The sequence below is a fragment of the Trachurus trachurus genome, assembly GCF_905171665.1.
Source record: "Trachurus trachurus genome assembly, chromosome: 8".
In the NCBI taxonomy this organism is placed as follows: Eukaryota; Metazoa; Chordata; class Actinopteri; order Carangiformes; family Carangidae; genus Trachurus; species Trachurus trachurus.
Window position 1 is genome coordinate 15,911,235 of NC_139905.1, and position 22,526 is coordinate 15,933,760.

Consider the following 22,526-nt stretch of genomic DNA (forward strand, 5'->3'; position numbering starts at 1 on the left):
TTAATTAAAGCTCGTCATCAGTACAAGAGTTAACAGTCCGTCATCACCGCTTTTCAGCATTCAGCTGTAAATGAAATCTGTGTGTGACCACCACCTGAGTATCTCACTGACAGATCTATGTGTTTTATTGTTTTTTTTCTTACGTTCAGAAAGTAGCCACAGTGGAAGACAAGCCAAATGAAGCTGGTCAAGTTTTTGTTTAGTTTAGGTTTCCTGCTCACTCACTGTCTCTTTTGTGCATTCTTTCTGTCTTTCTCTTCCGTGCCATACTCAAACTCGGCGTCAAGAAGCATCCTCTAAGAATGGGACACCCCTCTGTCCCCTGTGGCTGGTCTGCCATGAAATGATCAATTTTTAAATTTGCCTCTTATTGCTGGGCCACCAGGACACTCAGGGATCAAGTCTGCTTGTCTCTCGACTCTCTCAGTGGTTTTCTTTTTCTCTCTTTCTCTTTCTTCCCTGCTCTCTCATTAATCCACAGTGCCACGGAGAGGAGGGACCGAAAGCCTGAGTCAGCACACTGCCCTCCTCTGCACTCCCCACATGGCCTCACCACCTCAAACTAAAGAAGAGTTACTGTAGGACCCAGATCAAAGTTATTAAAGGGTTGCTCTTCCCTTTTTGGGTTTGTGCTCCCTCGCTTTTCTTGTTCTCCCTTCCTATCTCTCTATCTGAAATACACTCGGTCCTGCTGTGGGAGGCTAGTTCAGCATGGAGAGCAGACTGCGTAGAGCCTCACCCTGACAGCTTTCAGATGTGTGATCCTCTCTCTGGAGAATAGGAGAGCCACCGCCACTACTATTAACACCCCATCTGCTGAAGCAGGGTTTTACATGCGGGCGATGAATCTTAAACACACTCAGACGTGATGAGGATGGTAATTTGGGGCGCACAGCAGAACGCAAAGCTCTAATTTCTACATAGACCCACAAAGCAATATCCAACACCATAAAAAAATCACAAAACACAACATTTCACATTGTGTCAGTGGTTTTAAGGCAGATTCACGAGGGCACATTCAAGCACTTTCTCCGCTTTCATTGTGATCGTTCTGTTGTTGTAGATGTGATGGTAATGCCAGGGAAAGGCCAGTGTGGCCACAAAGTAAACAGAGACGGGCAGAGAAGTGTCCCAACTATTTGAATTTGTAACCTCACTGGGAGGTCTGTTTGGCGTCTTGCACGAGAGCCAGTCGGTTGTCCTCATCAAGAGAAGCCACAACTCCTCTCTGAAAAGATTTCTGGGGAAGGGTATCTCACGAATGCTGCGGAGCCTCAGACTGAAGCATAATGCTCTCTTATTCTGAGGTGGAAAGAGTTTGAAGCGTAGCACAGCTCATCTAAAACAAAACAAAAAAACCATCATGTTTTTGATCAGTTTATGTTCTTGCTACCCAATGCTCAAATGGTTTTTCAGAGTCGGGACAAAGGCACACATCCCCCTTTGCTGGTTGTTGCTTTGCCTTGTGTGTGATGTAAACAGCAACACTGGATCATTGTGCATATTTTCTGACCGTCTCTCCAGGCAGCCTCCCCATAGTGTTGCTCTCAGCTGAATACCGCCGCAAATAGTTGTGTAACAAAATAAAATAACAAAGTTTGAGAGGAGCTGACCAATCAGTCAGTTTCGGAAAGTTACAAAAAATGATTGAATGTACTAGTCAGGACAGCAGTTCTCTTCTGTCCAACTTTGTGGAGCACAACTAGTGTATCATTTGTAACTTTAATCAAAATCAGTGGTCTGATTTTTTTGGCAAAGCTCTTTCACCCTTGAAGCCTTGAAGCACCATGAAACCACATCTTATTTGTCATGTGTGTGCATTCAGCTGGTTATCAATCACTGTTGGATATTGCACACGGGCTACAGCAGAGTGGACGTTTTGTTATTCAATACCAGATAAATCAGAATTAGTTTGCCAGTAGCCTACCTCATTATTTGTTGTAATGAAACATCAGAGCTTGTGCTTTCAATTGGTTTTGTCCCAGTCTGCCACAGGTATTTAGAGTTTGTTGCCTGTTTTAGAGCAGTTATACCGGCTAATAAACTATTCAAATCTTTATTTACCACTACAGTCTTGTTTGCTGGAGGAGGTGCAAAAAAAAAAAAATCCCACAGCTCCCGTGTTCTTCTGGTGTCCTGGTTCCACCCATGGCAGTGTAGTTGAGTGCTGGCTCATCTCTGTGGCCTGCAGTGTACTGGGTTCTCCTCTAGCCAGGTGGGGTAAATATAGACCCTAATTACAGCCCTGCTCTCACTGTATTTATGGGAAATAAGACTGTGCAGGATAATTAAGGTCTTGGACAAGAGGAGCAGTATATACTGCATCTGTAATCACTGAGTGTGTTTGTATTTAGGTAGTTGGCACATTTAGGGTGAGCGTGTGTCCGTACATGTGGCATCTTTTTGCTTCTCGTCCCAATGTTGAAGAGCAGGGTGAATTTCAGATTTTGTTGTGTTGTGTCTGCTCTGCTGTTTGTGTTGACTTTCTCTCCATTCCCTAGTCGACATCCAAGATAAAATGTGTCATGTGTCTTCAGGTGTATTTCTTAGTTTAGGAATTACAAGTAGATATTAAATCAATAAGAGCATGCTTTAGAGACCCTGTGAGTGAAACTGCAGTTAATATGGGGTCATTGGGCCATATGCCACCTTATTAGTGAGTGAACCTTTGTAATTGATTCAAATCTTGGATTTTCTTCCAGGTATAAGTTACACAGTTTGTAAGGATAACAAAAAGGCGTACCATCGAGTACCAAAGATAAACATTGTACATGGCATTCAAACTGTTTTTCCCCCTCTTTTTGCTATACTGGGCTCTGCCCTCCCTACCATAACATCCCTACACTGGCCTCTTGTTTTCAGATGAGTTCCTTTCACATCTCTGTGTAGTTGGGCCTCCACCCTATTTTCCTGCACTGAGCTATACGACTCCTCCGACCCAGCACACAAGGGGAAGAGGCACATTTTACTGACTTGGTCCCAGTGGGCTGAGGTGTGTTTTATGGATGCAGTGACACGTGCCTTTGTGGGCATTTGTGTCTCCACTCCACTGTCTTATTGTATCCTTTGATCTATCCGCCAGAGTCAGTGTATTTGCTGAGTGTGTGTTTCTGTGTATGAGTGTGTGTCTCTGTGTATACCATGTGTGCTTCAAATTACAGTGCTGAAAATACCCCTCATAGTTTTGGGCCAGTGCTGGCCGTAGAGCTGTCGATCTGTGGTCGCTGGAAGAGAAGGGAGACAGGAAAAGGGAATAGTTTGCTGGACTTGGGGGCCAGATTCCTCTTTTTCAGCTCAAGCTTCTGCTGCTATGGGTGAAATTAGAGAGGACCACGGGCTGGAATGGGTTTGGACTTGAGGAGAGAACGTTGGGCAGGGCCAAGAAAAAGCACAGCGGTTTCACTGCTATAGGTGGCTGCAAGCAGCCACTCATACCATCTTTTATATCCTGCCATAAATTACTCAGACTGAACTTCCCGGTAGGTGTATTTGTACATTTGTGTGTATGTGTGTCTCCATATTTGGATTTCTCATTACAGGCATAATAAACTACATTTAGTGCATCTGTGTTATCTATGTATCTTTGAATTCTCATAATTGGAAAAGTGTGTGTTTGGGAAGTAGGGGGGTGGGTTTATGTGTGTCCATGCTCAGATTTCTCATTACGGGCAGAGTAAACCAGCAGCGGGCACAGTGAGCTTAGTGTGCGTGTGTGTGTGTGCGTGCGTGCGTGCGTGTGTGTGTGTGTGTGTGTGCGTGTGTGTGTGTGTGTGTGTGAAATCTGGCAGGCAGCACAATGAAGCTCTTTGACTGGAGCATAGGAGGTTAGTTTGTATCACAGATGTAAACCCAGAGGGAGAGACATGAAGGAGAAATGACATGAAGTACAAGAACTTAATTTTGGTGTTTGTGCCTCTAACTTTTTTTTGGCTTTGATGCTGTTACTCAGTCTACCGTGTTCTCTTTCTGTTTCTCCATCTCACTCAAAAATGAGGGGTAAGCTGAACTGAACTACTTGATGTGTGTTTTCTTTGACTATGACAGGTGTCTCTGTCCTTTTGATTTCAACTCATATCCTTATTGTAACCCAGCTGATATTCGGGTAGAAATTATCAGTTAACACCATGACAGATATGTTGGTGTGATCCACACATTGGCAAAGATTCAAAAAAACCTCTAGTTCCATAACTTGAACTATTTTCAGGCTCCTATTTACATAAAGTGACCTTAATTTTCTTAATTCAACTTGTCAAAGAGAAAAATACTTGGCGCATTTATTTGTTAGGTGCATAGGAGGGGGACGAGTAGATCCGCAAATGCACCGAATATACAGACTCCCAGACTTTAATGGCCGCAACGTTTCGGTACTGTGACCTTCAGGCAAATGGTTTGCGCTGAGGAGAAGCCATCGTAAGTAGGGAGTGGCTGAATGCCCACTCCCAATCACAATGATTATAGAAAAACAATAAATATACAGTACAAGCAAAAAATTGTGACTACATGTCAGGTGTACTTCATATTATAGTACCAATGTTATTGTACACTTGACAGTATTGTATGGATTGCTCGAAAAAACATTAAAAGCCTATAAAACACTAGTCAGGCCATTGTTTGATAGACCTAAACAGATGAAGAACATCATGAATCAAATTGAAATGATCTTGCAAATAGGTCTCAAGATTCTCACAAGCAAGAACCTCAGTCTTAATTCAAGTTCAACATGTTTTTTTGTTTTATTTGCATTTTATTAATTGATATCTGCTGTAATATATTTGAAGAATGTCGTGAAAATAAAGTCAAGTTAAATATCAATTTTATATTAACAGATCTTCTCCTCAATAATGAGAGTGGTACATAACTGTTGAATATCAAAACCAGATTTAGGAGAGACAAAGTAGATTTCATCAGTTTATAAATAATGGGAGAAAACATATGCTTGTATAATTTCTATCATTCTAGTATTACTATTGAAAAACCTCAAAATATTCTTCAAATCCCATGCCGGCCCTTATCGAAGCCATCTCTGAGCTGCAAACCCTAGGTTGGGTGTGGTGGGGACTGGGAGTCAAACTAATCTATTCTTCAAGGTTCAAAAGAGTATCACATAAAATGTACATCAGGTGTTGATACAGATGTGAAAATCCCTTCCTCAATCTCAAAAATGCCTGGTAATAACTTCTTCTCACAGAACATCAGCACTTGCCAGAGAGAGATTTGGTGTTTCCCACAGAATAAAATTTGTTTACAGTTTGGAGAATGCCTAATACTAACACCACAGCGATGCGCACTCAACATTGTGAAACGTGAAATATAATGTCTACGAAGAACGGGGGGCTGATTCCAAGAATATGTCACATGCTTACTCAACCCTGAGCTCCAGATTCCAGATACACAAGATGCATCATTTTACTTCAAAACTAAGCCAAAAAGGCCTCTGTGTCTTAAAACACCATTCCTCTGTATAGCCAGTATCCGCAACTATGCTTTGGCTGTGACAAGAACATTTGTGATAATGAGTTTTTTAATGGTTTGGTCGTATACGTGCTGCTCCTGCTTGTGTAGAACACAGGTTTTTACTGCTAAATACTGTACGCCTTAAACATCAATTTCTCTCTCCAAATGTAAACATGTCATAGGGGAAATATTCCTCTGGACACGCAGCAGCATTCCCCTCATAACATTTTTTCCTCCCAAGCATCAAGCACACACAGTCTAACACAGCAGTGCAGAATTACTTATAAACCAACTCTGCAAATATTGACAGTGATAGCTGGGAGACACATTTTTTGTTTTTATTGCGCCTTCGTAGCAACTCTGTGATGCACTCCCATCCTCCGCTGCTTGTAGAAGTCTCAAGTCATGATGTGGAAAAAAAACGCACTTGGCAAGAAAAGCAGTACATTCATAAGTGTGCTGAGGTCAAACTGATGATTAGTCGATTGGCCCCTGTTTAACTGTACTTCTCGACCTCCTCGGGGTTTTATAGAAATTTACCATTATATCATCAGGGCTTGTCTTGACTTTTCAGCATTTGCCTTGCTGCATAAAAATGCATGTGTTCATTCAGTGTGTTGACATACCTCAGATGAGATCAGCTTTGCAGATCTGTTTTGTTTTTGTACACAGATGTTTCTCTCTGTCTCTCGCTGCCTTCTCTCACCCCTCTATCTTCACTCCTGTGGTTTGGTCTCTGTATACCCGCCCTCTTTCCCAATCGCCCCTATGCACAGTGCACTGCACCCTGCTGAGATCAGGACCTGGTAATATCTAGTTGTTAACTTAGCCCAGATGTTTTGCCCCCCCCCCTCACATCCCCCTCCTTTTCTTTTTCCTCTCCTTCTCCATCTTTCAGCTCCCTGTGTTACTGGCTGCCTCACTGCCAGTGTTAGTTAAAGACTGAGGGAGCCTGGCGAAGCTGACAGGAATCTTTTCCTAATGAGGGGGCAGGGTTTTTTTGCTGAGTAAAAACAGTGGCACAAAACCCAGAGAAATATTCCACTCACTGAACTGGATGGAGTCAGTCTCAATCACGATTGACCCATCAATGCTTAGTATTTATGACATCTCCTCCGCTCCTTTGTAAATAAAGAGATCATCCTGTTTTGGCTTTGCTTCGGTTCGGTATCATGCTCGAGTTGTGTTTGGTGTGTCGAGGTTTAAACAGATGGATGAAGAAGGAGAAGGGACTGAGTAGAGGGCAGGAGCTCCGGGGCTGGAGTTGTGAAAGGGGTTTTTAGCTGCTTCATCTAATGAGCAGACTTTTTGTGTGTTGTGTGCGCAAGTGTTTGTGGTGGTGTGTGTGCTCCGGGGGTGGCGCTGAAGTATTTTGTTTGGAGGAAAGGGGGTACGAGTGGGTGCCAGCTGGCAGCGACGGGGCTCTCTGCTCACATGTGTGTGTTGTTTGTGAGCGGAGGCCTCATTAGTGAAGCCCGGTGCTCTGGGACTCTTAGTTTTCCAACTAATTAAGACCCTCTGCACACATGTGGGTGACACCTGGAGCCAAAATGGATGACGGTTAGCTCTCTACTCCTGCCACATCCTGAAAGTGAAGATTCATTTTCATGGGAATTAGTGTCCTCTTCAGCTGTCAGTCATATGTTGTCTGAATCTTTGTGTGTGTGTGTTCTTTCCCCAGAGTTTAAGGATGGAAGGCTGAAAAATGAAGCCAAGAGAAATATAATAATGGATTAATCACTGTTACTTGGTGAATGAGGCAAATTCACATGGGAATCACTTGTTTTTAGGAACGTGGCAAGTTTTTTCGTCATCGTTTTTGAACGGGAAGAAGAGAGAGCCTCTTGATTGATACAAGAAATGAATCATAACGTTGACATCAGCTCTTCCAAATCAGCTTCTCTCAGCTCCCATGTGACATCACCTCAGTCTGCCCTCATTATCTCCTCGTCCCTTTTCAGGAACTGTAATGTGGCTTTAATCAAATCCTGCGCTGTTTCGCTTAGATTATCCATTTTATTTCAAACAGAAAATTGTGTCTCTGTCTTTGCTTCAAACTTGGCCAAAGTCTGCTGCTTCTGGAGGTATTATAAGAGCATGGAGAATTCAGCCTTTCTCAGGCTTTTCACAGCCAGAACAGCAGAATGAGGTGTGAATTGGCTTGTTGTTGATCTCCTGTACCTTGCGTTGTTTTACGAATGATCAATTACTGTGGTTTATTTGTTAAGTGTGTGGTTTGGGGGCTGAAAGAGAGCAGATGCTGTTTGTGTGTGAAGTAGCCTACTGTTTGTCGTGATATTATGGGACAGGTGGGAATATGTGCATCAGCTGAACACATACAGATATATGCTGTATTTAGCAATGGAAAATGAAACTATATTATGTCATAGAAACAATCAGGGCTTAACTTTGAATCAGACCTCACTTTGAGGTTGAACTGTTAGGTTTTCAGGTGAGATAATCCATATACAGTGAGTCTCCAAAGAGCAGAGGGAGAACAAGACCTAAGATCAACCTCAGAAAACAAAGTACACCGTGGGCTACGTCTGTGGCTGGGCTGTAGTTGACCTTAGTTTGACCAGACACTGGTGCTGTTTCAATTAGCCTGGATAGTCTGTGTACTCCAGTCTGTTTCCTCCATATGCTGGTTTAATCATACTGCGGGTTAGCAAGTTTCCATTCTTTCAGTGCTCTTTAGCAACTGTAATTATTAGGAATAGCTGAAACACTATACAGTTTAGAAAACTTTAATTCTCTCTGATAGCCTTGATGAATGTCAATGTCAAAGTCATTATTCTGCGATAAATTAAATGGTTTATATGGTGGTTATATAATTAGAGATAATTGGCAGAAAAGCAAAACAGCTCTAGCAAAATAACAAGTTGGTGTTTCAGAGAAATCCAACTAATTCTAGCCATAAATCACAAGTGGCATGTGAATGAGAGAATACAGGTGGAAGAGTCACTAATATGATAATCAGAACAATGAGTGTGAAAGTAGGTTAGGTATCGTTTAATATGGATTCTTTTATTGTATCACAACTCCTGCAGATATTGATCAATACGGATATTGATATAGCCTAGATCATTATTAACTTTGCAGCAATTCACAGGAGCCGCATTTTCATTACAGATGTTGGTAAAAGCTACAGAATGCAAAAACTCCAGGCGCTCGGTGGTTCAATGGTTAAAAGCACATCCCATGTTGGCCACGCCCAATGCAGTGATCGTCGGCTTGATTCCTGATTGTACCAATCTGTACTGCGTGTCATTCCCTCAGTCTCTCTCCACTGTCCTGTCTATCCGGTCTATATCTTAAAAAAAAAAAAAAAAAGCAAAAACTCCAAGGTTGCAATTCAGACAGCCCCATGAGATTAATTCCATCTCCCAGGGGTTATTTTAGAAAAACGCACAGCAGCCCGGTGCAGCTGCTGTTTACCACGTGTTATGGGAATGGGACACAGGTGTGCATACCTGCACTCTGGTGCTGAATGTTTTTCTTCTCGGAGGCCAAAGAAAATGAGCAGCTCTCTACAACATAATGAGTTCCTAACAGGGGAAACGGTCGAACATAGGGGGCCCTGATATCTGGCTCACACATGTCTTATAAATGCCACATCCTTTTCCAACAAAAGCCGGCTTTGGTCATCTTTCGCTAATTGAGCTGCTTAACTCATTGAGTGCCGCGCTCCTTTCCAAAGTTTTAGTCAAGTGTACCGGCAATTTAGACCATTTTTGACTTTTTATGTAGAGCCACAGTGTATTCTATATTATTGCCACCAACACATACTGTGGCTCAATTGAAAGGTTTACCTTAATGCTTCAAGTGGCCACAAACCGTTTGTTTCTACGTGCCTCTGTTCCTGAGAAAAGTCAAGCTAAACATGGCTGGGTTTCACCAAAATCCCTCCTTTTTTTCTAGAAAAGGAGATACAGCGTCTTTTATGAAAGGTGCGCTGTTTGTGCCTGTCGCTCTTCTGACACTCGCATTTCTGGATCAAAGGGCTCGTATAAGATAAATATATACAACAGTTGTTGTTCTATTCACAAAACCACCATCGGGGGCGGGGGGGGCGCCACTAAACAACAATAACACAGACGCACCGTGCCGTGTCACAGCTTCTCCCAGCGGAGCGTGAGGGTCAGTCGGCCACCGCGGCTCGGGAAGACCGGTCCCGCCGGTGGTCGCGGTCCTTCTGTGGTTCGGGTCGGTGATGCCGGTCTGCTTTGGTCCAGAGACCATCAGATTTTACCGCGGGAGGACTTTGGGGAGGACACGGTGTTGCTCCAGCTGAAGACCGGGCGGACTGTCGGCTGAGAGCTTCCTGTTTCTGCTCCGAGCAGCTTGAGCAGCTGGAGCAGCAGCGCGGGTGAGAGCAGAGCAGCAGCGGAGCAGCTGCGCTGCATCTGCATGCAGAACTCGTTTGCAGAAGCCGAGTTATGATAAAAACTTCCAGATCATGAGCTGTCATGTGACTTTGATCGTCATCTATTTCAGTTCTCCTCGTCGTAGAGTCCCCAAATTTACATATAATGTGTATTAAAGTGTCTATTTTCATAATTTAAAAAAAAAGCAATAAACGTAAAATTACGTTTTCGGCACTCAACGCATGGGAACGAAAAACGAGAAATTACGTGGTTGGCACTCAATGAGTTAAGAGAGGAGGATTCTGCTGCAATTTGTGGTTTCATGGAAGAGCTAAATGGAAGTTCACCCAGTGTGAAGCTGTTGAGTGTTGAGGTAAAGTTAGCATTGTGCATGTGTGTACATTGGAATTCTCTGCAGTGTGTGTGTGTGTGTGTGTGTGTGAGCAGCAGCCGGAGATTGAGCTATTTGTTAGCATTGTGTAGATGAGGTAATTAATCAAGCTGTCATTTGGGCTGCACCACGATCTGCTGCTGCAAATACAGTGTGTCGGGGGTCAACACTTGAGCTGTGGGTATTGAAATGATACCTGTAGTGTGTAAATGATAGAGGCCTCAGCATTAGCTGGCACATTACACACTTAGTTTATCTCATTGCACATGAATAATATCCCTCCAGGCCAACACCTGCTGCTGCAATTAAAATCAAATCAAACATGTTTTTCTTCCATTCCTGGTAGAATTTATCTTTAATATGAATGATTTCTCAAGTCCTTGAAGTTAAGGCAAAAAAAGTTTCACTATCACACACATTGATTACTGCAAACAAATAGTACATTAGGAATTGATTTTTTGAAGCCTCCAGTATTTATGCAGGGTGAAGGATTTCATGATTAAATGACATCAACGTGACATGCCGTGCGCACATGTTCCCCCTGTGTGTATCCCACTGTGCACAATTGATGCTTCTATACAAATGTGTGGGGGTCCTTTGAAGATGTGAAGCCTCTATGATGTGGTTTCAGGGAGGGAGCAGAGCCAGCCAACTGTATCTATTGCCAGCTATGAAAGAGCTGTAAATGACAACAGGCACTGAAGTGAGGGGCTTCATGGTGTCTCCAACAGTGTGAGCATGATTAGCTGTGTTGTACGCTCCTGCTGTGTCTAATACACCCTGTCTTAATAAGAACCCCCCCCCCCCCAAAAAAAGAGTCATCTCTTTGTTTTTACCGAGCAGGTCTGGAGTGCAGATCCTCGTCGGCCCTGGGTGTCTGAGTTCTTGCTGTCGTCAGCAGCATCATTCTTTCCTCTGTCATTTGTGCCTCGTCCTGCCTCACGGATCTCTGTTTGGACTTAAAGGACCAAGCCACTAAGTGCATCTCTAGAATATTCATTGCTTGAACTACAACCACAATAACCATCAAAAAACTCTGGAGATCACCAGACATGAGCTTGAAATCTCCTCTGGCTCTCTGGTGCTGCTCTTGGACTGCAGCGTAGATTCGGGCAAATCAGTGGTCCCGTTAATCATGTAAGTTCCAGGAACTCGCAAGTTCTGTATCGGTCCTCCAATCCGAGACCAGTCTCTGCGACCTTGTGTTTTGTTTTTTTTTGTTTTTTTTCCCCAGAGGGGGCTCTCTGCCAATAGTCACATTGCAGTTTTTGCCAATCCCCCCTAAGTGCTGTACAATTGCATCCAATCTATTGTCCCCCCAGGCCTCAGAGAGCGATGACCACAGCCCGGGCTGGCATGTTTGGCTGGCTGGATCTCTGGCTGTGGTCACACAGCCCAATTAGCACCGTGGCTTAATAATCACAGTCTGTCTACCACTTCAGTGTTTCATTTTACTTAGCATGACAGTTAAACTGATTTGTTTTCCTAGCCTTGACCGAAACTCGAAATGCAAGACTGCCTTACTGTGCCTAAAATCTAGTTTTCAATAACATTAATGAGGACCAGTTGGAAGACATTTTATGAAATCCTGATGTATGATTCATGAAATTACTAATAAAGTAAGACAACACCATGTGATCAAGGGATTATTTATTTCCCATAACACTATTTTTACACCACTAGTTTAGCTGGCCCTGGATGTGGGAGCTTTGAGAGTTTGCAGATCTCAGTCTCTCCGTGCCTGTATAGTCATCCAAAAAAAGCATGTGATCGTTGGCTCGATCTGTCGGGCGAATGATCGTGTGTGTGCGTGTGTGTGGATAAAAAGTTACCTGCGCTGGCTCAGGCATGATAATGGATTTTACACCTGGACCCCAAAATACACACGCTGGATAAGATTACATCCTCACCGTCACCAAACTGCAGTAGGCCGGATGTATAATACTTGTGAAGTTTCTTTTTTTTGTTTTTCAGCCATTCACTTTCATGGATCACCTGGTTTATGCTGGACTGGTCTTCTTCTTTTAAAAGATTTACACTTTACACTTGACAGACCATGGCCTTTAAAGATGTGTTCTAGCTGTACGAGTAACACACACACACACACACACACACACACTGCTCCTTATTCCTGCAAGTAGTTAACCTTTGAAAGGAGGAGGGAAGGTATCCTTTATATACTTTATCTTCATACCTGTAGCTCACTGTAGACTTGAATCGTTGTAGCTGTTTTCATAGGTGATCTGGTGCATGTCTGAATTCTAATGCTGATAGAACGGAGATTGCAGCAAACAAATGAGTGTGGCAGCAGTGGATGTATGGTAGCGTGGTGCCAGCTTTTGAAAGGCTACACCGGTGAGAAAGCAGGGTCTGCCTGTATTTTTAGCCACTCATGGACAAACAACACACCTTATACTTCGTCCGGCCTCAGATCACCTTTCTAACCTGTGCTCTAGCTCTGTTCAACTCTTTTCCTCTGAATTTGTCCCCTTTCTTACTGACATTTAGCATTTTCTCTCTTTTGGCTTCACTATCCAAAAGGGAATTGATCTCTTGTTAACTCCCCCTTTTTTTTCTTCCACCTACCTCGTTTCCCCCCTTCTTGATTTATTTTTCCATTGGGTAGACTGATTTCAGGGGCCAGTGTTTTTTCCTGCCTTCTTAAAACACAGGGTGACGTCTTTGTGGCGGGCAGTCGGTGGCAATCAGTCTCTTACAAAGTTTCATGGAGCACAGACGCTGAGCCAGCTCTCTGTAGTATTGGCCAGGAGGGTGTAATTATTGACAGAGAGGATTAATTCATGATATTGTTAGAAAGTTTTAAGCTTTAGCTTTAAAGCTGAACTGATTAGCCAATTAAATTAGTGAAAAATGCAAAAATACTTAATAACTGATTTATTTTATTATTATTTATTATTATTTATTTATTTTAAGAAAAAACAACATGGTTTCAACTTCTTTTATTTCTTAGTGTTGATCAGAATAAATGTCTGACCTTGGGCTCTTGGAAACTTTAATGGACTTTTTTTTGTCTGACACTACATAGATTCAAACATATAAATAGGTAAATCAAGAAAATAACCAGCAGTAGAACTGATCATGAAAACATTTGTCGGTTGCAGCCCTAATGAAGCATGTTCAGAAATAAGAACTTTATTTATGGGTTCAATGGGTTTCCGTTGACATTTGATCTGCCAGGATTTCAGTCTTTGCTCAAGCACAAAATGAAACTATATAACAACATTCGTGACAGCACTGCACCTGCCACCTTATAATAAAGGAAACACAGGATATGTGATACATCGGACATGTAGCATTGAGGAGCGTGTAGGATGAAATTGAGGAAATCCCTCCCTGATCCTTATAAGATTAATGTTCCTTTGTGTGTACAACCATGACTTCAGTATTTCCCTTTTTCTTCCTCTTCATTGTTCACCTCTCTATTCCCTTTCCACCTCTATGTCCCCTCTTTATCCCTCAACACTTGTTCCGATTAAGGCTCAGAAGAAAAGGACTGAGGAAAAAAAAAAAGAAACTCCAGACAACTGTTGAGAGGAGAAGACTTCTGGATTTCCCATTTTAGTTGGATACTATATTTAACTGGGGATCCGTCCAGTTTCTATCACTGGACCCTCCCCAACGGCTACAGCTTGCTTGCCTGGTGTCTGGTGTGCGGAGTAGACCTGGCCTCGTAGCTGCGCTCATTGTCTCGTTGGCTCACATCACAGCAAGGTTTTTACTTCACAGTATTTCTCATTTGCTGACACAAAGGAAATGAGACGAGGGAAAGAATGACTGCAGGCAGATACGAAAAAAGGATGATGGCAATAACAGTCCGTGAGGTGAATCAGGAGACATTCTGCCTGGTTGGAATTTGAACTTACAAATTAGTTATTATTTTGTTTTTGTATTCAGATTTTGCAACAAAAAGGAAATTGGTTGCATTCACGTTGTAAGCTGACACTCTTGCGAATCATGAGTTCAAAATATATGACCCTTGCATGTCAGCCGGATCACTTCTTAGATTCATGCTATTACAGCTGCAGCTAAGGATTTACTCCATGTTGTCATTCCCGTAGATTACACAGCCTGCCCACCCTCTGACCTTGCACATTCATTTTCATCTTCAGGAAAGGGAGAGAGCGGAGAAAGGAGAGGTATGGAAAAATGAGAGAACGGCTTTGCGGCTTCTGGACTTTTTGGAAAAATGAGTGAAATGTAAGATGGTTCCAATTAATGGAGAAAAAGTGGCGGCAGGCTGCAGAGGAAATGAAAAGAATAAAATGGCCAGTTTGATCCCCCCGCCACCACCCCTCCCTTTCTGTCCTATTCCTAGAAACCTGCCTGCTCCTGTGAAGTCACGGTCACATTCAAAATAGTGAATCCTGACTCACAAATGCAACTGAAATGGGCCATGACGACAGAGCAGGATGAAGAAAACCCAGTAATTGCTGAAAAGACTAATTACCCGTAGATGAAAAGACTGAGAGGGAGTCTGTTTCAGGGGTGATGAAAGCTACAGGGCAACAGCTATTGATTAGAGGGGGGGGGATTAAAGGGGGGGAAAAGATGATTCTGTGAAGAGAGTGGAAAGATGGAGACAAAATGAAGAGCAGGTTGAGGAGATGAGTGTCTGCAGCTGGGTCTATATATGGTCCAGTGGTGTCTATTAGACCCTTCACAGTGCAGCGGGGACAAAAGGGAGGAAGCGACACACAGACGCCTGTTTGTTACCAGAAAACTCAGTTACAAAAAGGCAGAGACACAAAAAACATGCAAATGTGCTGTGAAATGATGAGTCTTCCAATTAACTTTTTAAACAGGTGAAACCCTCACAACGTGAAGTTTCTTACAGAAAAAGTCTGACAGTTTTGAAAATATGTAATCATGTCTATAAGATAAATATGAAACTACCACAAGCAGCCACTTAGCTTAGAATTTACTCTTAGCCAACCTGGATCTGCCCATCCACAGCTTGTTGTTTTACACTTAAAGAGGAACTATGCAAGATTTTTACCTCACCTTTGCTACATTTTTACCTTAATTAAACAGATTTGGTATAATTGTGATTTTTGTGGTTAAATAAATGACTTGTAACTGGTTAAGAGGGAGAATGGAGGCTCTCTGGCTTCCACGTATAGCGACTCTTGGCCGAAAACCAACCTTGCAAGGTCAGTACATCTGCCCCAGTGTCCCAGCTCTCTACTTGGCCGCACCGCGACACAAACGCGCCCCATAACCCGTTATCTCTTGTTTATGACAGGTAAGACTACACAAATATATCGTATTGCGTGTATGATAAGCAACGTTATCCACAGCTCCATAGATTGCTTTCTCACGCATAGTTTCCCTTTAAGTGTTTATATGGATTCAACATGCAGACGGCGAAAGTGGGTTTAACCAGAACAGTTGATTGACACTTAAACACAGACTATCTCACTGGAAGATCTGCCATTGTAATGCATTATTAGACTGGATGAACTTAGGAAAATAAGCACTTGATCTTCAGGCACATTGCATTAATTTCTGCACCACTGGCACTTATTGTTAGACACTTAATTCCCCCATTGAGCTGACACAAAGAGCGGTGGAAAGAAGGACAGAGAGAAAGTCGGTGAGAGACGGAGAGATAGAGGGAGATGCAGAGATTGTGATAGTTCCCATATGTGCACACAGACACCTGATATTGGTCCCGGTGGGTGAATCAACATTCTCCGCGAGTGACACAGATGTGCGCTCCGTCTGTTGAAGTTCAGAAGTTAAAAAGCCGAGGGAAAGGACAGAAGGAAATGGAGTGATTCCCGTTTGTTTATAGTGAGAATGGATATTTAATAGACCTATAAAACCATAATTGGCTAGACTGCTGACTGGCACTTTTCAGTGTCGACATCTGTGTCTGCAAAGTGTTTAACCTGAGTCTAAACCGTGTCTGGAGGTGCGTTTGAGTCTGAGTAGCGTTATCACAGCCAGGGACACATTGATTCCTTTTTTATTTCACTCTCTTTGTCTTGATTAATCCTTGTCCTTTACTTTCATTACTGAGTGAGTAGTGCGAAAAACATCTTTTCACATCTAGATGCAGACACCTGTGTTGCTGAAATCCTTTTTCCCAGATATGATGTCATCTCCTCTGCTTCCTTAACTGCGTATGCCAGCAAGTCATTCGAGCAGGTGTAACCGATTCTTTACACCTCCTCTGCGTATTTTGTCAAGTCATGACCCATTGCTCTCCTCTCTCTCTGTCCTTCTGTGTGAATTCCATCAGCTGGGATCCTTTGTTCTGCTGCTAAGGAAAACATTTGTCTTATTTTTCTTTTTGTTTCCTGTCTCCCCCTGCCCCATTTTCAAGTGTGTCATGATCGATTTGTAGCATGTCAGTAAACTTCAGCTGGAAAAGGAGGAGGGAGGGAGGGAAGGAGGGAGGGGGGTTCTAGGTGAATGGGATTTGAGTTAAATTTATGACTGCAGAGCAGAGATACTGTTTGGCAACATTTATATAGACACACACAAGGTCCAGATGTTGTGTCCTCTGGCTGCCCCGTGGTGTTAGTAGTCTTGTGCAGCTCTCTGACGGCTGTGTTACGCTTCCTTAAGCCGAAACTCCGTTTATTGGGAAACGGTGAGCAGCAGCCCCGGCACAAACCCATAATCCTCGCTTGCACTTCTGTCGCTCCGGCCCGCCAAGCCCTGATGACAACTCAGTTAGATGGCTCAAAGCTGCGCGTGCCTTCAAAAACCTGGTGAAGGATGACATCATGGCAGAGCGATGTATGGAGCATGTATAGCTGTCTGCAGGAGAGATGTCAGGCCCGTTTATTTGCCTTCAGCCGTAGAGCTGGCTGGCTCAGGCAGCGTAGTGAAGGGCTGAGGGATGGTGTAATGGCAAAACTAAGCCTCTCTGCTCCAGAGACAGTTCACAGAAAGGTGATCTATATTTTCAGTATTCTTGTTTTATTGATTCCTTGAAGTAAAGGAGAAATTAGTCTCTTTGTTCCCCCCCAGGTCTAAAGGCAGGATAAATATGGATGCCTGTTCAAGCTCGTCGACAATCCTAATTGCCTTTTTAGCCACATAAGTGCCATGGCTCAGTGGATGGTAGTGTCAGTCAGTCTGTTGATTGCCCTGATATTCTTTAGCCATATATGGCCTTCAGTCTATGAATCCCATTTACTTGACCTGTTGCACCACCAGCAGGTTGAGGTTTGGGGGTATTAATGAAATGTCCATTGCCATGCACTTTGAGCATATATCAGCTTTGCTTTGAGGAGTCATTCTGATTACTTAAGTAATTCCTTGACCTTTTCCCTTGCACCACCCTGAGGTTTATGTTTGTGGTTTGAATTTAAATGTCCCAACAACTGCTGGATAGACTGTTATGTAAACATTAGAAATAATTGCAGTAGTCTCTGTCATCCCATTTAGCAAATCTGTCATTATTCATTAACTGTCCAATAATTTGGTTTATGATTAAGTTCCTGCAAAAGTCTTGACGTTCTCATCAGCAGCAGTTGTACTGTGTCTATAGGGCTGATTAGCAAATGCTAAACTTAGCTGGTAAACAACATGGTGCACATTACATACATCAGCATTGTCATGGTGAGCATGTTGGCTCGCTTATATCAGCATTAAACTCAAGCCACAGCTCGGCCTAAATAAAAACTGGCAAAAAGTAATGATGCAGATTTTTTTGCTGTTTACTCCTGCATGTAATATGAACACAATTGGAATCTCCTGTTGTTAGCCAGGAATATGAATCAGACACCACATGTTGCTCCTAAAAGCAGCGCCAGTGTAAAGCAGACCCTGAGCAGATTAAAATAGTCGGCGCTCAGCTTGCTCCTAGTTTGGTCAGAGTGCCAGTTCTGCATTGTCTTGCCCCTGGAAGGAAATCAGGCAGTGGTGCTGGTGATGAACAGCTCAGTGGCAATGAATTCCCTCCATGTCTGTTTATAACGTGCGGGCTCCAGCCTCCCTTTCTCCCCGCCCCCCCTCAACACTTTTTTCTGATCTATTGGAGGTTTTTAGTTTACTCTGGATCTCTCCTGTACATCTGGGCTATTTATTTTCAACACACTTGCTTCCATGGACTTATCAGGCAAATATGAGTTCAGTTATCTGCACAAGGCGTACCGGCTGACTGCTGGCTGAAAAATGATCCTTAGTCACGACTTAAGTGTTTATTCAACCCAGGAATTATTATCAACTCTGTCAGTGCTTTGGTAGCGTAACTTAAGAAACGTGTTTGAGAGCCAGGTCAGTAGAGTGTTTGTTAATCCCTCTTAGTGTATAAAGCTATTTAGGAGCTCACCAGGAGCCAGAAAACATCTGTATATAACATACAGATTGTATCAGATGAAACACTGGTATGGACAAAGACATATCATCCCTGAGCGAGGTGCAGAAGTGCACATGTGAGAATCTCCCTTTTAAAGCCGTGATGGTGTTGGCGTGTGCTTTCAACATATGTAGGGATGTCAAGTCCCCTCATAGCTGAGAACAATAAATTCAGTTTGAACCACCGGTGTGGCCACCGAGCACACATTCCACTAACTGCTGACGATTTATAGTTTCGTTCAGCTTCACTGGCAGGGATGGTTCCAGCACAGGAGTTTTGGCATAAGCTCTACATTTTACAAAAGAGTCTAACATTTTGGGAAATATACTTGTTTTCCACCCAACCCTCGGTTAGACAAGATTTATGTCCATTTCATTTCATGGTATAAAGTACAGAGCGAAGTGAGGCACATGTTCAGACTGGGATAATTTAAAAACAGAAAGTACCCTCCAAAGAAGAGGAGTGGTACTAACTGTCATAGCGTATACAGCACAAAGTGGGGTTAATAGTTTCCTACTGATCCATCTACAGCCCATTAGTTAACATGCTGGATTTCATTTGTTTTATTTGTACAGAAACATAAATGTAAAAAATATTGTTTCTGGGTTTGGCTGAATAACATCAGTATCTTTTAGTTTAGTTTCTTGGTTACAAGAGTGCACATAAAGGGCAGCCTCTATGAGGACATGGTTTCTGGGCTGCTGTATCTGCTTAGTCACTGTGAGTGGTTTGCTAATCAAGATGTGACTCATCCTAGCATCAATGTCCGATTTCTAAATATCTCTATTTTCTTAACAACGTTAGATGCGATTGCAGCACCCTCACGGGGAAGGGTGTGAGCTCTTAAAATTCCTTTTCATTGAAATCAATAAAACAAGCAGCAGTTCCACACACACAGAATGACCACTCTTTATCCTCCACTTTTCTTCCTGCCCCCCAAAAGGTTGTGCTGACGTCAAAGCTGGCACGTGCATATCATCTATTGTCTACATGTAATGGAATAAGAAGCACCCTGAGGAGGATTTGGGTGATGAAAGGTTGCATTTGCATGTGTCACAAACCACCAGGATGGGCATGTGGCGAGAGGGACGTCAGAAAGACGAAAGAGGAAATGGGGTTTGAGTTAGAATTGATAGGGCCCACATGTGTGCATGTTGTCCACACAAAAGATCTGCCTCTCAAACTGGATTTAATATTCTGTTTTATCCACATTTGTCCAGCTGGTAGCTTCAGTCAGTTGTCGTTTTAGCCTGCTCAGTTGACATAGTTGTAAATTAACAGGTTGTAGAGTTTGGGGGCCCTGTAACCAACCCCCCGTGTTCTGGGGTTGCAACATGACAGCTCAAGTTCGCCCCAATCGTCTTTACAGTTTCTCAGCTGTAGCCATGTCACAGTGACACGAGAGCGAGGCGGCAGCACGTTCCCTAGAGAGGTTGCAAGTCATTAATCTTTGGATAATAAGCCATCGTCATCCTGCCACAGCACAAACGTCCAGCCACCTTCTGTCCAGAGTGAGTCTGGCTATAAAAATGACAAAGGTAATTTGGGGAGACACCGTGGGTGGATGGGCTACTGGGGGGCCCTGTTCCATGGAAACTTCATTGTCGCCCTCAGTGCCTTATGGGAAAACTCAGTGTAACTCAAGTATTTAATACACAGATACCAGGGGGCTCAGTGTCTGAGTGCGGCTGTGAGACATCACAAGTACTTAAGACCTGACGGATAAGGTCTAAAAAGCAGGATTTTGCTTCTTAATCACACTTTTATGTACGTGAGTGACGAACCATAAAACAGCCTGGTGCATCTCGTCTCATCTTTTGTCCTCACCTTCATAATTACAGTCCATCTAAGGCTTGATTCTCAATAGCATCTAAGTATACGAGGCACCAGCTAATTCACTTTCTTTCATTCCCCCCTTCCACCGGCCTCATGCTTCTCTAAACACGTTGTCTCTACAAACATTCTCTCATTTCAACACTCACCGTTGTTTTCAGCCATTACCACTGACAACATGTGTCATTTACAATCGACGACCACCTATCAAATCCAGCCTAACGCTGCTGTTTTGACACATATTGTCTCCATAGAAACAGCTTTACACAGTCTCGGCACCATGAACGCACACAGAGAGACACAGTGTCACAGTGTGGTAATCTAAGCTGCACCCGGGGCAGAAGTCACCTTGTCTGTTACATCAACAACAACAAGCGCTTCTTTCATGGGACAAGTCCTGTTCTGTCCAACCACTGGGATCTGTCAGAGGCACCTGGGAATAGTCCCGTCTGTCTTCCTTCCTCTCTCTTTTTTCTTTTTTTCTCCTACCTGCAAATCATTCACTCATCACCCCCCGTCCCCCCTCGGTATCTTGAGCTAGACGTGGTAAATTTAGGGTTCATCCTCGAGACATTGACTTCAAAGGTTAGGCACAAATAGTTAAGCGAGGCATGTTTTATTTGTTTAATTTTGATGCTCCTCTAGTGTCTGAGTTACATTTTTTGCTTTGTTTGTCCTGCAGAGTGCCAAGAGCCTTCAGAGCAACAAGGATTCACGCATCCTGTGGGCTAAAGACGACTTTTTACTGACCACTGGCTTTGATATGGTAAGACACTCTTAGACAAAGCATGTTAAGTTTGTTTTTTTTATTCTCAACAGGAACCACAGTAATATATATTTATCAGATTTTTACATTATGAATTTTATATTACAGTTCAAATTACGTTCTGGCTTTGTTTGAAAAGTGTGACACAAACAATATCCTGCATTTTTGCACACTGTTTGGTGCAAATGTCAAATGTTTCGCCTCCCTTCTTGGGAAAACATCAAGTCAAGTCTCACCTGTTGGAGTCATGTTGTCGTGTGCATAGATGCGTGGTCGGGAGGTGAGGCTGTGGGACAGTAGGAAGCTGAGCTCTTCTCTCAACACCGCGTCACTGGGCACCTCCAACGGGTGAGTACAACATCTGTCCCAGCCACGACACTGACGGTCTTCAATGCTTGTCAGTGAGAGTCCTGCGCCACAGAGCGTCTCTCTGTGTGATCTGACATAGTACTTAGCATACAGTGTACTGTGCGTGTGTGGTATGTGTGGACATTGGTGTGCGGTATGGATGGCCTCTGCATATTGTGAAGCTCGCTCGTGGCTTTACAGCTGGACGGGAGGGCTGACCTCCCAGAGCTCTGACACTGTCCCTCCACATTCCTACCATTTCCTGGGTCAGAGCCACACACACAGGAGAGAAGAGAGAGAGAGTGTGTGTGTGTGAGAGTGTGTCCTACTGTCCATAACCACTGTGAAGGGTCAGGCAACAGCGGTAGACACATTGACACTTCTCCCTTCAGCTCACGGCTTGTCATTTCTGCTCCTGACCTTCTCCAATTGCTCCGTTTATTTTTCCAAACACGGCTGCCGAGGACTGGAGGAGAGCAGGAGCGTGGCCGGGCTCCAGAGAGAGGAGAAGAATGGAAGGATGGAGGAAGAAAGAGAACAGAGGGGGTGGGAGTGAGGGCTCCTTTGTCAGATCCAGCTCATCCATTTTAGTATAAACAGGCTGGCCGGCCAAGTCCTTCCAAACCAGAGCTGACCAGACTTTACTAGGTCAGGCAGCATTGAATATATTTATGATCATGAATATTACTGTAGAAAGGCAGCGAGGTAGCAGACAGCCATAAGAAAGAAAGAGAGAGAGAGAGAGAGAGAGCAGTGTGTGTTTGCTCTGTGGCAGCACAGATTCCACATCTGTTCTTTGGCGTAGGTGTTTGAGCGTCTCTTTGTGCCCATGTTTGGTTGCAGCAAGGAGCAGAAAGTGTGAAGATGTGCAAGGTAGATTTTTTTTTTTTTTTTTTTTTTTTGTAAATAGCGAAAACACTTTTTTATGAGCCCGAGACCTATCGTAGGAAAGCAGTCATTGTTTTTCCTTCCCCTCTTGGAATTTGTGTGAGAGAGAGACAGAGACGTTTAAGAGTTGACACAGCGGGGTCC

The 22,526-nt window shown here is 43.4% G+C and overlaps 1 protein-coding gene across 1 annotated transcript in view; it reads left to right on the forward strand.

Annotated features, from left to right (window-relative positions):
* Positions 1–22,526, forward strand: part of coro7 (coronin 7) — a 106,317-nt gene that overhangs the window by 12,494 nt on the left and 71,297 nt on the right. Inside the window, exons 8-9 of the mRNA XM_083976775.1 lie at positions 21,063–21,146; positions 21,412–21,494. Of these exons, the coding sequence (XP_083832901.1) occupies positions 21,063–21,146; positions 21,412–21,494 (167 nt within the window). The remainder of the gene's footprint in view (positions 1–21,062; positions 21,147–21,411; positions 21,495–22,526) is intronic.